This window comes from Momordica charantia, unplaced genomic scaffold, assembly GCF_013281855.1.
Source record: "Momordica charantia cultivar OHB3-1 unplaced genomic scaffold, Mcharantia_2.0 BLBB01000058.1, whole genome shotgun sequence".
Classification (NCBI taxonomy): Eukaryota; Viridiplantae; Streptophyta; class Magnoliopsida; order Cucurbitales; family Cucurbitaceae; genus Momordica; species Momordica charantia.
The window spans coordinates 28,453-41,543 of record NW_028275214.1 but is presented as its reverse complement, the minus strand read 5'-3'; the positions used below and the strand labels follow the sequence as shown (position 1 = coordinate 41,543).

The 13,091-nt window shown below is 41.9% G+C and overlaps 2 protein-coding genes across 2 annotated transcripts; one reads left to right on the top strand and one right to left on the bottom strand.

The window, feature by feature from the left end:
• Positions 1–1,718: 1,718 nt before the first annotated feature.
• Positions 1,719–5,140, top strand: LOC148207823 (uncharacterized). The gene is made up of 3 exons (XM_088118266.1): positions 1,719–1,923; positions 3,354–4,823; positions 4,899–5,140. Exons 1-3 carry the CDS (start codon positions 1,719–1,721, stop codon positions 5,138–5,140), a joined length of 1,917 nt encoding a protein of 638 aa, XP_087974392.1.
• A 5,324-nt stretch (positions 5,141–10,464) lies between these two features.
• On the bottom strand, positions 10,465–10,785 carry LOC148207822 (uncharacterized). Its single transcript, XM_088118265.1, has one exon. The coding sequence runs from the start codon at positions 10,783–10,785 to the stop codon at positions 10,465–10,467; it is 321 nt and encodes a 106-aa protein (XP_087974391.1).
• Between the last annotated feature and the right edge of the window lie 2,306 nt (positions 10,786–13,091).

Here is a 13,091-nt window from a genome sequence, read left to right as displayed (position 1 = left end):
CCTTCTTTTTACGCATGTGAACAAGCGTAATCACTATCCACTAAACAAAATTTAAAGTCTTTAAAAGCAACGAAGTAAGATCTCACTTCAAAACAACTTGAATTAAAGCAATAAAAATTATCCTAAAAAAAAATTATCTTAACTTAAACCTGCATCCTAATGCCAAAATCCAAGTCTCACACCATAAACCTTCCTAGAACTCTCTAACTCCTTCTAAACTTCCCTATTCCTCCAAGACTTACGCTTTCGAGTCATGCCGACCACTGATCATTTTACCCAGAGCCTCGACACTACTCTACGATGCTTGGCGTTCGACCCTTGACAATTTTACCCAAGGCCTCGATGACTTTGCAACGTATTGGCTCTTACCGTTTCTACCCAAGGTCTCAATACTTGAAACTATCCTATTCCTCCAAGACTTACACTTTCGAGTCATACCGACCCCTGACCATTTTACCCAAAGTCTCGACACTACTCTACGACGCTTGACGTTTGACCCTTGACCATTTTACCCAAGGCCTCGAACTATTGCATCGACCTTCGACCATTTTACCTAAGGCCTCGATGACTTTGAAACATATTGACCCTTGACCATTTCTACCCAAGACCCCAATACTTGTCTACCAACTAGTCACATCGCATCGACCATTAACCATTTTACCTGAGGCCTCGATACCCAATAGTGACATATCGGTCCCCTAGCCCCGATACTCACCCATTCACTTCAATATAACAGCTTTCACACACAAGTCCTGCAACAGGCTTTCTAATCCATGCCCATGCACCAAACAACTCACAACCAAGTTTAGCATGATTCCACAACATAAATATGTATATACCGAAAGGAAACGCAATCATCGATATATCCAACATTTATCCAACATGCTTCCACATAACCAATCTCTCGTAGAATAACTCAGTAAAGTTTTAAGAACACAAACAGACTACAGCTTAACAATCCTGCTTCAAAAACACATCTAACAATTTTATAAAACAATACTATATCTAATATGTTAGACATACTAAAACAAGGTCCAACAGTTCATCCTTAATAAGACAATAGCATCAATTATAAAGTGTCAAGTCATCAAGCACACAAACAACAAGCAATTCGAGAACAATCATCCCCATAAGCAAGAACTACTTACAAACAAGGGTCCTAACAAGCTACTAAGCTCGCCGAAGGATTACTAAAACAAAAAGACCAAGCTTGGGTTAGAATCCAAATATAAACACTTGAATCAAATCTAAAAGTGGGTTCAAGCGAGGCATTACTTACTAACTCACACCAAATCCACTCGGGCTAAGAGTGGGTCGATGTCGAAGGACTTCGACACTGTAAAACTAAGTTCGAAAAGTCTCAAATTTACTTGTCCGATGTTGGCGGGAGGGGGTGGGTAACACAATTTGACCTTCGTTTGGGGTTGGGTAAGGGCCGAGTAGATGCTGAAGGGATGGGTCAACGGCGAAACAATGTCGAGGGGGTGAAATACTGCAAAAACGGGTCACCGAAGTAGTGGTTTACGTCCTGGCCGCGGGTCACCACTGGAGAAGAGGTGAACGCCGCAAATATGGGTTGTTTAGAGTCGATGGAGCATTGCGTCGGTGAGGGGTGCTACAGATGGAGGCGTTGTACAGGGCATCAGATCTAGTTGCCGGCCGTTCGGGTGCTCAAAGACTCGTTGAAGGCTACCACGCGCGAGTCTGTACAATGGAAGATGCCGAAATCCGTGTTTAACATCGTTGCTATCGAATGGAAGTCCATGGTCACGCTGAAGCTACTCGACGATGCCACAGATCGGTGCAGGAGGGAGGAGCGACGCCAGAACACCGCAGAATTTCGTCGGAATGCTCGAAATCACGCTAGAGGAAGCCAAACCTTGAGCTGCAACAGAACTGCACCGTTGTTGAAATCGTGGTCAGGTACTATCGCCATTGGGTCGTGGGTCACCGGAGTTCGGCTGTTGTCGTGGCGGCAAGGGGTGGCGAATGAGATTATAGGGGAGGGTGGCGGCTGAAACACAAAAGAGGAGGATGAGGGGAAATTTGAATTTGTGACCCATTCAATAACTGAAACTGGATAAATGACCCCATTTTCAAAAAACCTAATTTGTGACCCCTCCACCCCTTATTTATGATCCCTTAAATATCTTATTCATGGGAAAAGACGAATTTACCCTCATTGTTAATAAATGTGCATTTATGATTTCCACTTAACCATTTCACCAAATTGTGAACCCATATTTTACATATGTTTGAACTTTTTAATATTTTACATTATCTAAAACTCATAGATCACGTTTTCAAAATCCGCTCAAAGCATCAACATGTTTGATCTTTGTCCCCACACTATCCAAAATCCTTGTCCCCACAATGTCACTTGTGAAAGCTAGGTATGTTACCTTTACACAAACTTTTGTACTCTATAATTGTTGAACTTTATTGAAATATTTTCCCATTAATGGGTTCAACTACTAGATTTGGTTGTTGACAAGAAAAAAAAAATCAGATTGTTGTAATTACTTCAATCCCGGATCTATACCTGGTCCGGGATGAAATGTAAACAATCCCGGTGCATCACGTTTCGGGACTGTCTCGGATATATCTCGGACCTGTCTTGGTTCGAGACATGTCCTGGACTAATCTCGAAGCATATTTAGTCCGAGACATGTCTTGGACCAGTCTTGCTTCGAGATTTATCCGGGACATGTCTCGGACTAAGACTGGTCCAAGATTCATCCGAGACATTTATTTTTTTTATTTTCTTAATTTTTAATATTTTATTTTTTAATGATCAATTTTCCTATCTCACTTACATTTATCTATTTGCAGGATGCCTCGTGTTTTCATAACATTCGGTGGAGAATGGAATGATAGTTAAAAAGATTATGTCGGCAGTCGTATGAGGGGATTGACAGTGCATAGTACAATCACGTACAGAGAATTTCTAGGTCATGTGTATAGATTGAGTAACATTAACCCCCTACAGTTTGATATTATAATTAGACGCGTGTATCTTTTTAAAACCAAAGTTTGTGTGATGGAAAGAACTGATGACGATGACTTGCGTTTTTTTTACTGGTGAGGATGTATCTGAATTGCCTATATATATATCTAATGTGCCAAAGGAGGTACATGGGAATGAAACGTACATGCCTTCTTTCCCATATTATGTAGGCCAAAACGTGTCCTCGATTCCTATGTCCAGAGCTTGTATTCCCCCATTCCAGAGACCCACATATCCTATACCCTCATTTCCTTCCTCATCATCGAACCCCTCTTCTTCCCGACAGCCACACCCCTCCTACGGGCATACACGTCATGATGTGAAGGTTTAACACCATTGGGGTCAGATGTTGTTCCATGTAATCTTGGAGATGACAGGGTGTGTGATTGGGATGTGCCAGAAGTATGGAATGATAACGAAGATGAAAGTGCTGAATCATATGACCCGTTGGCAGAGTCTGAAGAATTACACTCTCAAGCAGAATATGGGAACGAAGAGCATGACGATGCGCTTGATGATGAGCTTGAGCCTGATGTGGAACAGGTGCACACTGAGATTCGCAGGGATGAAGAAGCGGTCCGGCCACCAGGATGTAATGGTCTCACCGGACACCTTAATGATGAGAAATTGCAACTCATAGTACAGTCTTCTGGGACAAATGATGTTAATGAGGGCAATGTATTTGATAATAAGAAGGAGTTGAGTTTGAAAATGCATTTAATTGCAATGCGGAAGAATTTTCAGTTTAAAGTAAAAAAGTCAACGCCGGAGCTATATATACTGCGGTGCGTTCATGCTGATTGCACGTGGAGACTTCGAGCTACCAAGCTAAAGGAATGCACTTTGTTCAAGATAAAAAAATATTATACTGCCCATACGTGCTATGGTGGGGTTTTAAAACATGATCATAGGCAAGCCAAAAGTTGGGTGGTAGGACATCTTGTGCAGGAGAAGTTCACAAACGTCTCCCGCACGTATAGACCGAAGGACATTATACAAGACATGAGGAAGGAGTATGGTGTCAATTTAAGTTATGATAGAGCATGGCGTTCTAGTGAAGAAGCACTCCGACTTATTAGAGGTGATCCAACATCGTCATATGGTCTACTTCCAACCTATGGTGAAGTTTTGAAAATCATGAACCCAGACACTATTTTCGAATTAGAACTAGAAGGTGGCAAATATTTCAAATATGTATTTATCACATTGGGTCAATCGATTCGAGGTTTTCTGGGTTGTATTAGACTAGTGTTGGTTGTTGACGGGGCCCACCTAAAGGGGAAGTTCAGAGGGGTATTGTTATCAGCTTCTGGTGTCGATGCAAATAACCAGATTTACCTGGTAGCATTTGCAATTGTCGACGGTGAGACGGTAGCATCATGGGTGTGGTTTATGACTCAAATAAAACGTGCGCTCGCCGGAGTGGATAATTTGGTTTTCGTTTCTGATAGACATCAAACAATTTGCAAGGCAATCAACAAGGTATTTCCTGCTGCATTTCATTGCTTTTGTATACAGCATATTAAGGTTAACTTGATAGCAAAATTTAAAGACGATGCGAAGGCAGTCGATGAACTATTTTTAAAGGCTGCAAAGGCATATCGCGAGTCATATTTCAACTGGATTTGGGCCCAACTTCGTGCATACCCCGTTGTACGGGAATATCTAGACGATATTGGGAAGGAGCGTTGGGCTCGTTGTTTCCAAACTCAATTGAGGTACAGACAGATGACTACAAATATCGCAGAGTCTGTAAATGCCCTCTTTAGGCACGCCCGTAAGTTGCCGGTTACTGCCTTACTTGACCACATTAGAGGTAAGTTACAGACTTAGTTCTATGATCGACAGACGCTTGCAGCTTCCCGATCAACCACATTGTTCGACTATGCAGAAAACATGTATGCCGAATATTCGGATAGTGCGCGGAGACACGTTGTAGACAACATTGACCAGTTCCATTTCCAGGTACGGGATGGCAACCTTGACAGGATTGTTGATTTGAACGCTATGACGTGTAGTTGTCGGGAGTTTGATTACATTAAGATTCCATGCTCTCATGCTATTGTCGGGGCGACTATGCGAAATATAAATGCATACAGTCTGTGCGACGAGGCATATATGACGAACTCCTAGATATTGGCTTATGCAGAACCCATATTTCTAGTCGGACACGTCTCAACATGGAACAGTTCGCCAGAGTTTGTCAACATACCGGTGGAACCACCGAAGACTGTTCTAAGAGTTGGGAGGAGGAAGACGACTATGATTCCTTCCATGGGCGAGGTACGACAAACACGTAAGTGTGGTCGCTGTGGTGCGTGGGGACATAATCGCAAAACATGTAGTGAACCCCTTACCATATTGTGAATGTATGCTTCTATTGTTCATTTACTTTTAAACATGTATGTAGTGGATTTTAAAGAAATTAGTAAGGTAATTTGTATCTCAAGAAACCAACCATGCATGCATGCAGTTGCAACTCTGTGTTATACTATTATTATTATTATTATTGTGGGGATTGGATTCTATTATTATTGTGTGTTTCATGTATCATGCTTCGAGAATGAAGTACGAAATAGAAAAGACAATATCGGAATTCCATAAATATTCAAAAAATAGGACGGCGCGCCCACATCTGTACAGTGTATCGACGCCTAAAAAATACAATATTATCTTGCGTCAAAGTGTCCAACTTTGACCCGGTAACATCATACTCGAAGAAGCGGACACAGAAAATCCCACAATATGTGGCGTTACTCTGTTGGGGTGTGCGAACTCGACGCACCCTCCATGGCACCACTGGCAGGTCCGATCGTGTTGCAAATATCCCGCCATGATGCAGTACCGCAGGTAGGATCGTACAAATGAGCTTCAGCTCCTTCTCGTGTGAATCTAGCGGAGTGGCCGATTGGAGTGAATCCCATACGGTTAAGCCGCCTTCCACAAGATCAATTCCGAGCATCACCCAATGGTTCCCACCTACGTTGATCGGGGTGTACACAATGTCTGTATCAATCCAAGCCACATTCTGGTCTGACTGCCTACCAAAGACATATTGAAATATGGTATTCTCTTAGCTCTAGGGGTATTCGATTCTCGTGGACAGGACCCCTGGTTTCATGGCCGCATACGGACCGTCTGTTCGGTTCAGCAGAGTCTGTACAAGAAGTGAAAAATGATATTAGTTACACAGATAATTAAAATAGTATTTTTTAGTTCAAACGAAGAGCGGTAAAAAGTATGTACTGAAAGTAGCACGTCGCCTATCGCAAACTTTTTGCGACACAAATGTAGACACTTCTCCAACTTTTTGGCCGTAAATAGGACGAGAGCATCAACTACCTGTTGCATTTAAGAAATGCAAGTTGATATAATCATATTATTGACAAATGTAGTACTAGATAGTGGAATAAGATGTACTTACCTCGTCCTTCAATTGGACAGTAGGGTCCAGTAGATCGCGATACCATTCCTTCCCTTGTAAGCAAGCTGCTGTAGACCGAGTTCGTCCATTGGTGTCTAGGTCATCCATACATGTCTTGAAATGACCGTCCAACTGCAGAGGAATGAGACATGCTGGGTCATATGCATCCACGGTGATCCTACGCTGGCCGGTTGGTGTGTATATACCCTCCAGTTTCCACGAATAATAGCGCTTGCATAGCCCCCGGCTAGTTGGGGCATGCTAAAGGTCAATTTCGTCCTGGTCAAGGTACAGTAAAACCTAAACCACAATAAACAAGTAAGATCGAGTAATGACAACTGACAAAATGCATGACATTAAGTTTACCTTAACGATCGCGTCGGGTGCCCAGTCCTTATAGGGACGCCTAACTCGTCGTCTCGTGGGCTGTGTATCTGGCTGAGCATCCGGCTCTTGCCTGCCAACGGTGAGATCCTAATACACAAAAAATATTAATCACATTACAATATGGATAGCAGGAATGTATACTAGCATTGCAGAAGATGGTTACCTGAATTACACCCACCCGAGGTCCATGGTCATCCGCATGATCCACTTCCGAGCTATCAGGTGGTCCCTTGATCGTAATGTCTTGATATTAAATAACATGATGTAAGACAAGGTCATAAATAATGCAACAAGGAAAATAAGTACGAGTTACCTGATTTGGATCCTCGTCCCCATCCGTTATCATACCATCGTCCTCCTCCGTAATCATTGGATCATCGTCCATTCTGTTCGGATCCTCGTCCACACTATTCGGACCATGCCCTGACGTCGGTTCCTTTTCAGTCTCCAGGTCTTCATCAGGCCTCTGGTCCTCGTCCATACTCTTCCGACCTCTATCTGGCTTCGGGGACTTATCAGGCCTTTGATCCGATGGACCATCATCATCGATAGCACCAACACGGTTATCGAGCCTCTTCAACCGTCTACTGATCCTTTTCTTGAATTTATTCTTCTTCGACCTCTTCTCTAAGCCTTCACCGTCATTTGCACTGGGTCCAGCCTTGTCTACCATATGTGCCTCTACTACCGGATCTTCTAGAGGACCCATTTCCACATCAGCGAGCGGATCAGGTACATCAGCCCGATCAGGTGAAGCAGGCAGATCAGGTACAACAACCCGATCCGATACAGCAGGCAGATCAGGTATAACACGGGCTTCTAGTAGAAGAATGACACGGACCATGTGTTGTTCCTTAGCATCCGTCGCCAACAAGTGTTCCTTAACCTTGGACTACAAAAAACCTATGATTAGATAGATATGAAAAACCAAATATGAACCATACAGCCACAAGAGAATTACTTACCTGCGTGTTATCGAAAACTTCACTCGCTAGCACACGAAACCCGCCCGAATAAGTTCACGACCACCTGAGAAGTCGAGGATTAGCGTCATCGCTCAACCTCGTTGCTACTCGCAGGCTCAACGTCAAGATCGTCTCATACGCCCATACCTGGAATCCAATGAAGGCAAATAAATGATGCAGTTAAATAATGTATTAAATTATACAGTTGACTTAAACCTCGCTAACCTGAAATGTGTACGGAAACCCGTACAGACTATAAGTCTCAACGTGTGTGGGGTCTGCTCTTGCCTTTTGTTGGTACGCCGGTAGTTTATCCTTGAGGGAGTTCTTGAGACTCAAAATCGTCCTATAAAAAATCATCGAACTCCAGTCATAGTTGCAGACCGCCTCCCACCGATCAACAACACCTAACAGGGTCGTATCTATGAACTGCTTCCTCTCCTTCCCCATCATGGCAAGTTTTATGAAGTAAACTATGCCAACCTTCACAACATCCTCGTCGTCGTAAAAAACGTCTTCCAAAAAAATCTTCTCCAGCTCATTACACTTAACCCTAACACTGTCTTTAAAGTAACGTGCTCTAAGTCTTCGTCCAGGAATATGATTATCTATCCTATTCATCCTATGACCGAGCCCGGTGATTAGGTCGAACTCTCGCTTACCAAAAGACACCATCTTCCCAAACAGGTCAAAACTAATGACGTCCTACCTAGGCTCTTCAACCTCTCTCAACAACAGGTGATGGATCAATGGACCGTTGAAAATAATGTCCATGTCCAAAATAGGACCGAAACATGTTTGCCTAAACATGTCTAACTGGGTTGGGGTTAGCTTGACCTTAATCCTAGTAGTGGTTTTATCAACATGGGCAAGGTTCGTCAACGTGGCCGGAAACCAATCATTACGATCAAAGATGAGTCTCAAATCCATTCTACATTCTAAACAAAGTTGAAATAAAACATATTAGATACAAACTAATGTTAAGTGACAAGGAACTTAAAAAAAAAAACTAAGCAAAACAGCATTCTGCCTTTTATCTCGGACCGAACCGGACCGGGACACGTCCGAGATGAAAGGCAGAATGGGACAACTCCAATCTGCCTTTCATCTCGGACTTGTCCCGATCCGGTTCTGTCCAGGATGAAAGTCGATCCCGGACATGTCCCGATCCTGTTCGGGTCAAAGATGAGAGGAAAATTCAATCTTGGATTCAATCTGCATCTCATCTCTGATCGGAACAGGATCGGGACGTGTCCGGGATCGATCTTCATCCCTGACCGAACCGGACTGGAACCGGTCCGAGATGAAAGGCAGTCCCGAACCCTCGAAGGCTTCAATCTTGGATGCAATCAGTATTCAATCCCGGACCTGGTCCGGGATTGAATACGAGATAGAATCCGAGATTGAAGCAACTCTTGACTTTTTATTATGCTACAATCACAACGTCAAACTAAACCTAAATCTATAAGACCGCTTCAGATAGCGCCGGTCATGCTAATACAACAAAGAATAGCAACTTTCGTTACATTGTAAAAGATAGCAACTAACCTTGCAGCCTCCGAGATGAATTCGATGCTTACAGATGAGTACGAAAGAATGCTCTTCGGAAAGAGTGGATTCTCCAAGACGGGGATTCTCCTAGATGGGGGTTTAGGGTTTTACTTGGGATGAGAGTGCCATGAAACGTCCGAGACGAAGAATGGGGAGGGAGGGGATGGATTTTTTTAAAACAGGGGTACAATGGTAATTTAATTATGTCATATTTTGAGAGGGGTCATAATTAATAGAATATGGAGTCACAAATTAGGTTTTTTGAAAATTGGGTCATTTATCCAGTTTCAGTTATTGAAGGGGTTACAAATTCAAATTTCCCGAGGAGGAGATGCTAGGTTTCTTTTGGTTTTTGTTTTAATCATTTTTCTGTTTTTCTTTTATGTTGTTTTATTTATTTTACCAAAAAGTAATGGACCAATTCAATCAAATAAATAAGAATAGACTAAACCCTTACAAGAGAGCAGAGATTTTTCTTAATTATTTTTCAAAATAAAACCCACTTCAAAAATACTTGAAAAATAAAATTAAGAGGTTAACCTTATCTTGGAACCTAGAAATAAAATCCAAAAGGGAAATTAAATTTCCAAATTCTTTGATTAAGATTTAATTAAAAATCTCTTCCAAAATTCGAAAACTAAATTTACCTTAGTCCAACGAAATTAAACTTAATTGTAACTTACCCAAAATTAGAACTTCAACTTAGAAATATAAAAATTTAAATTACCAGCTTAGGAGAAAAATCTGATGGCACAATTTAAATTTTAAAATAAACTAACCCGAGAATGCGGGGTGTTACACAAGGTCATTTGGTTATACCTCATTCCCAGTAGATATGCACGGGCCTAGTTGTCAAGCCGATGTCTTCCAAATATTTTTAGACTCTAGGGAATCTGGCTAGTTGCCCCATAGTAGCAAAACTATGATACCTTGAACGTCTTAGCTGCTTTATAGAAAAGTTTCTTCAATCCCTCATTTCTAAACTTCTCATTCAATTTCATCGCTACATGATGCATACATGTGACGTGCGTTGCATCAGGAAACACCATTGCCACGGAGTTCATTATACTTTGATGCCGGTCAGATATAAAAATTAAACAGTTTACGTTACCTATACAAAACTTAACTTGCTAAAAAAACCATGTCCATGATTCACGAAGCTCCTTATCAACAATCCCGAATGCAAGAGGGTAAATTTGGTTGTTACCATCTATTGAGGATGCAGTAAGTAAGATGCCCTTGTACTTCCCCTTTAGATGTGCTCCGCCGATCACTAGTACCGGTCGTATGCAACTTCCAAAACCCGTAATCGAGCATTCTAAGGCTATGAATGCGTACTTGAAGTATATGTCATCCTCCAATTTCATGTGAAAAATAGTTCCTTGTTTGACAGCCTTCAGAGCCTCGCCATACTTATACAGAGTAGTATACAACTCTTTAGGCGATCCCATCAATAGGCCCAGTGCAACTTTTTTCACTCACCATGCCTTTTCAAATCGAATATTGACAACGTAGTTCTTTCACATATCATTCACAGTATCTTTAGTCATATAACGACGACCGACGTCCTCAAAGTTGGTATAGCTGACCACCACCCAACTACCTACTTGTCGATGGTCATGTGTTAGTGTCGCTCGTTCGCAACTGTGATCCTCGGAAAACTTTAAGATGATGAAGGTATCCAAACTTTTAATTCTTCTTGCACGTAGGGCCCATAACCTGGTACTCAAAATTCCTGTTGATAGTGAAAACGACCAGTTTAAATCGTAATTCATCTTTCGACTGAAAAACACTACCAACTGCAATGTCGTCAACCGAGTCATTCTCATTACCAGTTGTATCGATTTGTTCTAAAGATGCATGCTCACCATCAACTGTTGCACAAGGAGAATTCCTACTTACATACTGTACTTCCAGGACAGATGCTCTTGAGGATGAATCACCATCACAAGCTGGGTCCCCCAGCTTCATTATGATTCTCGTTCTTAGTTTCTAAGTAATCATCATCATGAGGATCATCCTCGGGATCATCCCCAACCATCCTGTACTCATAGTCCTCATCACCTCCAACCTCATCCCATTGACCGAAGTGTCCTGGTTCATCATCGCCTAAATTGCATGGGGCAACATTGACCGTCAATGGAGTCATAAATTGTACAGAAGATGGCAGGTGGACAGTACGTATAGGGGAGTGCATATGATTCAGTGGAACAAGATAAGAAATATTTTGTTCTATTGACATGGAAATGTAGCGAATGTTTCTATTTGGGGATATAATGGTATATCATATGAGTTGCTACCACTACCTTGTCTTTCATTTGGTACAACAAAATATATACAAGGGTACTTGAAAGGGATGTGGAGGGCTCCTAAGGAAAAAACCAAAGGCTAGTATCATTAAATATATAAAAGTTCGGCACTTGGTACTAAAACTCAAATTTGTAGATACATTCTAGAACAATATTGAACAGATAAGGATTTATTCGAGTCATCCTAAAGATCGCACTTACGAGGTCTCTATATGTTATTCCTTCATCAACATCTAAACTACCCATCACTTCACCTTCATATACAATGTCTGTCTAATTCCACTTACCCTCATAACTAACAAAAAGGCAAACCATTCTGTTATGTATTACAAAGCACAAGTGCAAGACATTTAAAGATGAAAAAACAAACCAAAGGGAAAAAAAGAAAATAAAAATTTATATATCTACATATACCCCGAACGGGGGACTATATTTTCCCGCTCGAGTTGAGTTAAATCTACAGCCATGCCTAGGGTGAGTTAAATCCACATTTCGAATTGAAAATATTTACCCCGGATGAAAACTTGGGTACCCCGCCCGAGGTTCATCAAATACATGAACCTTGGACGAGAATCAACGAACCCCGCGCGAGAATGATATGGAAAATACACCAAATAATGCAGTAACCTTACTCGGACTGTAATAAAAAAAACAAAACGATGACCCAAATAAAAAAAAGCTTTTCAAATGTAGACATCAAGCAAGGTTCTTGAGAAAAAGGAAAAAGCATCAAAATTAACGAACTACCTCTTCCAAAATCTTCAAACTTCCAAAGAGAATATTCACAATAATTTTCAAATTTTTTAGGATTGTGTGGAGAGAATATTCATGATAAGGACTTTTGCTATCTGAGATTAGTAATGAAATGTACAGATTGGTTGGGTAAAACTTAATAGCACTGGGTGGTAGTCCCGCTAATCTCGCAACGGTTACACCCGGTAATCTCGGGATCGTCGATTACACCCGGTAATCTCGGGACCGACGATTATGCCCGATAATCACGCCGCTGACAGTAGTTCGCATCGGCCCCCACCGAGCTTCCTGGTAGGTCGGACCTCGGCCAAGTTCACCTCGGCCCTCATACTTGGCATCTGTCAACGCTAGTAGTGGTGATCTCGGCCGTCCGAGCTGGGCATGACTCATGAGTTATCTTGGAGCACCAATAGGGGTCCTCCACGTGTCCAGGGTATTCTCTTCCCCAAACAGAGTCCCGCTACAATTTTACAAATTTGCTCTCTTAAATATATTAAACAATTAAAGAAAGTATATTCCATTTCAAATCTATTTCTCTCTAAAAAATCACATATCCCTCCCTCAGCATCTCATTTTATTCCATGAAACCAAAATCTCTCTCTTTCTCACCCACCAAAACCAGCCACCCTCTTCCTCCCTCTTCCCGCGAGAGCAACGTCAGTGCAACACCCATGGCACTGAATCTCATGCAAGGG

Bases quoted from the DNA above. Each gene is read 5' to 3' on its own strand.
- LOC148207822 (XM_088118265.1), bottom strand. From the start codon at position 10,785: ATGGGATCGCCTAAAGAGTTGTATACTACTCTGTATAAGTATGGCGAG.
- LOC148207823 (XM_088118266.1), top strand. From the start codon at position 1,719: ATGCCGAAATCCGTGTTTAACATCGTTGCTATCGAATGGAAGTCCATG. The intron at 1,924-3,353 runs GTACTATCGCCA...CATTGGGGTCAG, and splicing joins GTTGTTGAAATCGTGGTCAG to ATGTTGTTCCATGTAATCTT. The intron at 4,824-4,898 runs GTAAGTTACAGA...TCGACTATGCAG, and splicing joins CTTACTTGACCACATTAGAG to AAAACATGTATGCCGAATAT.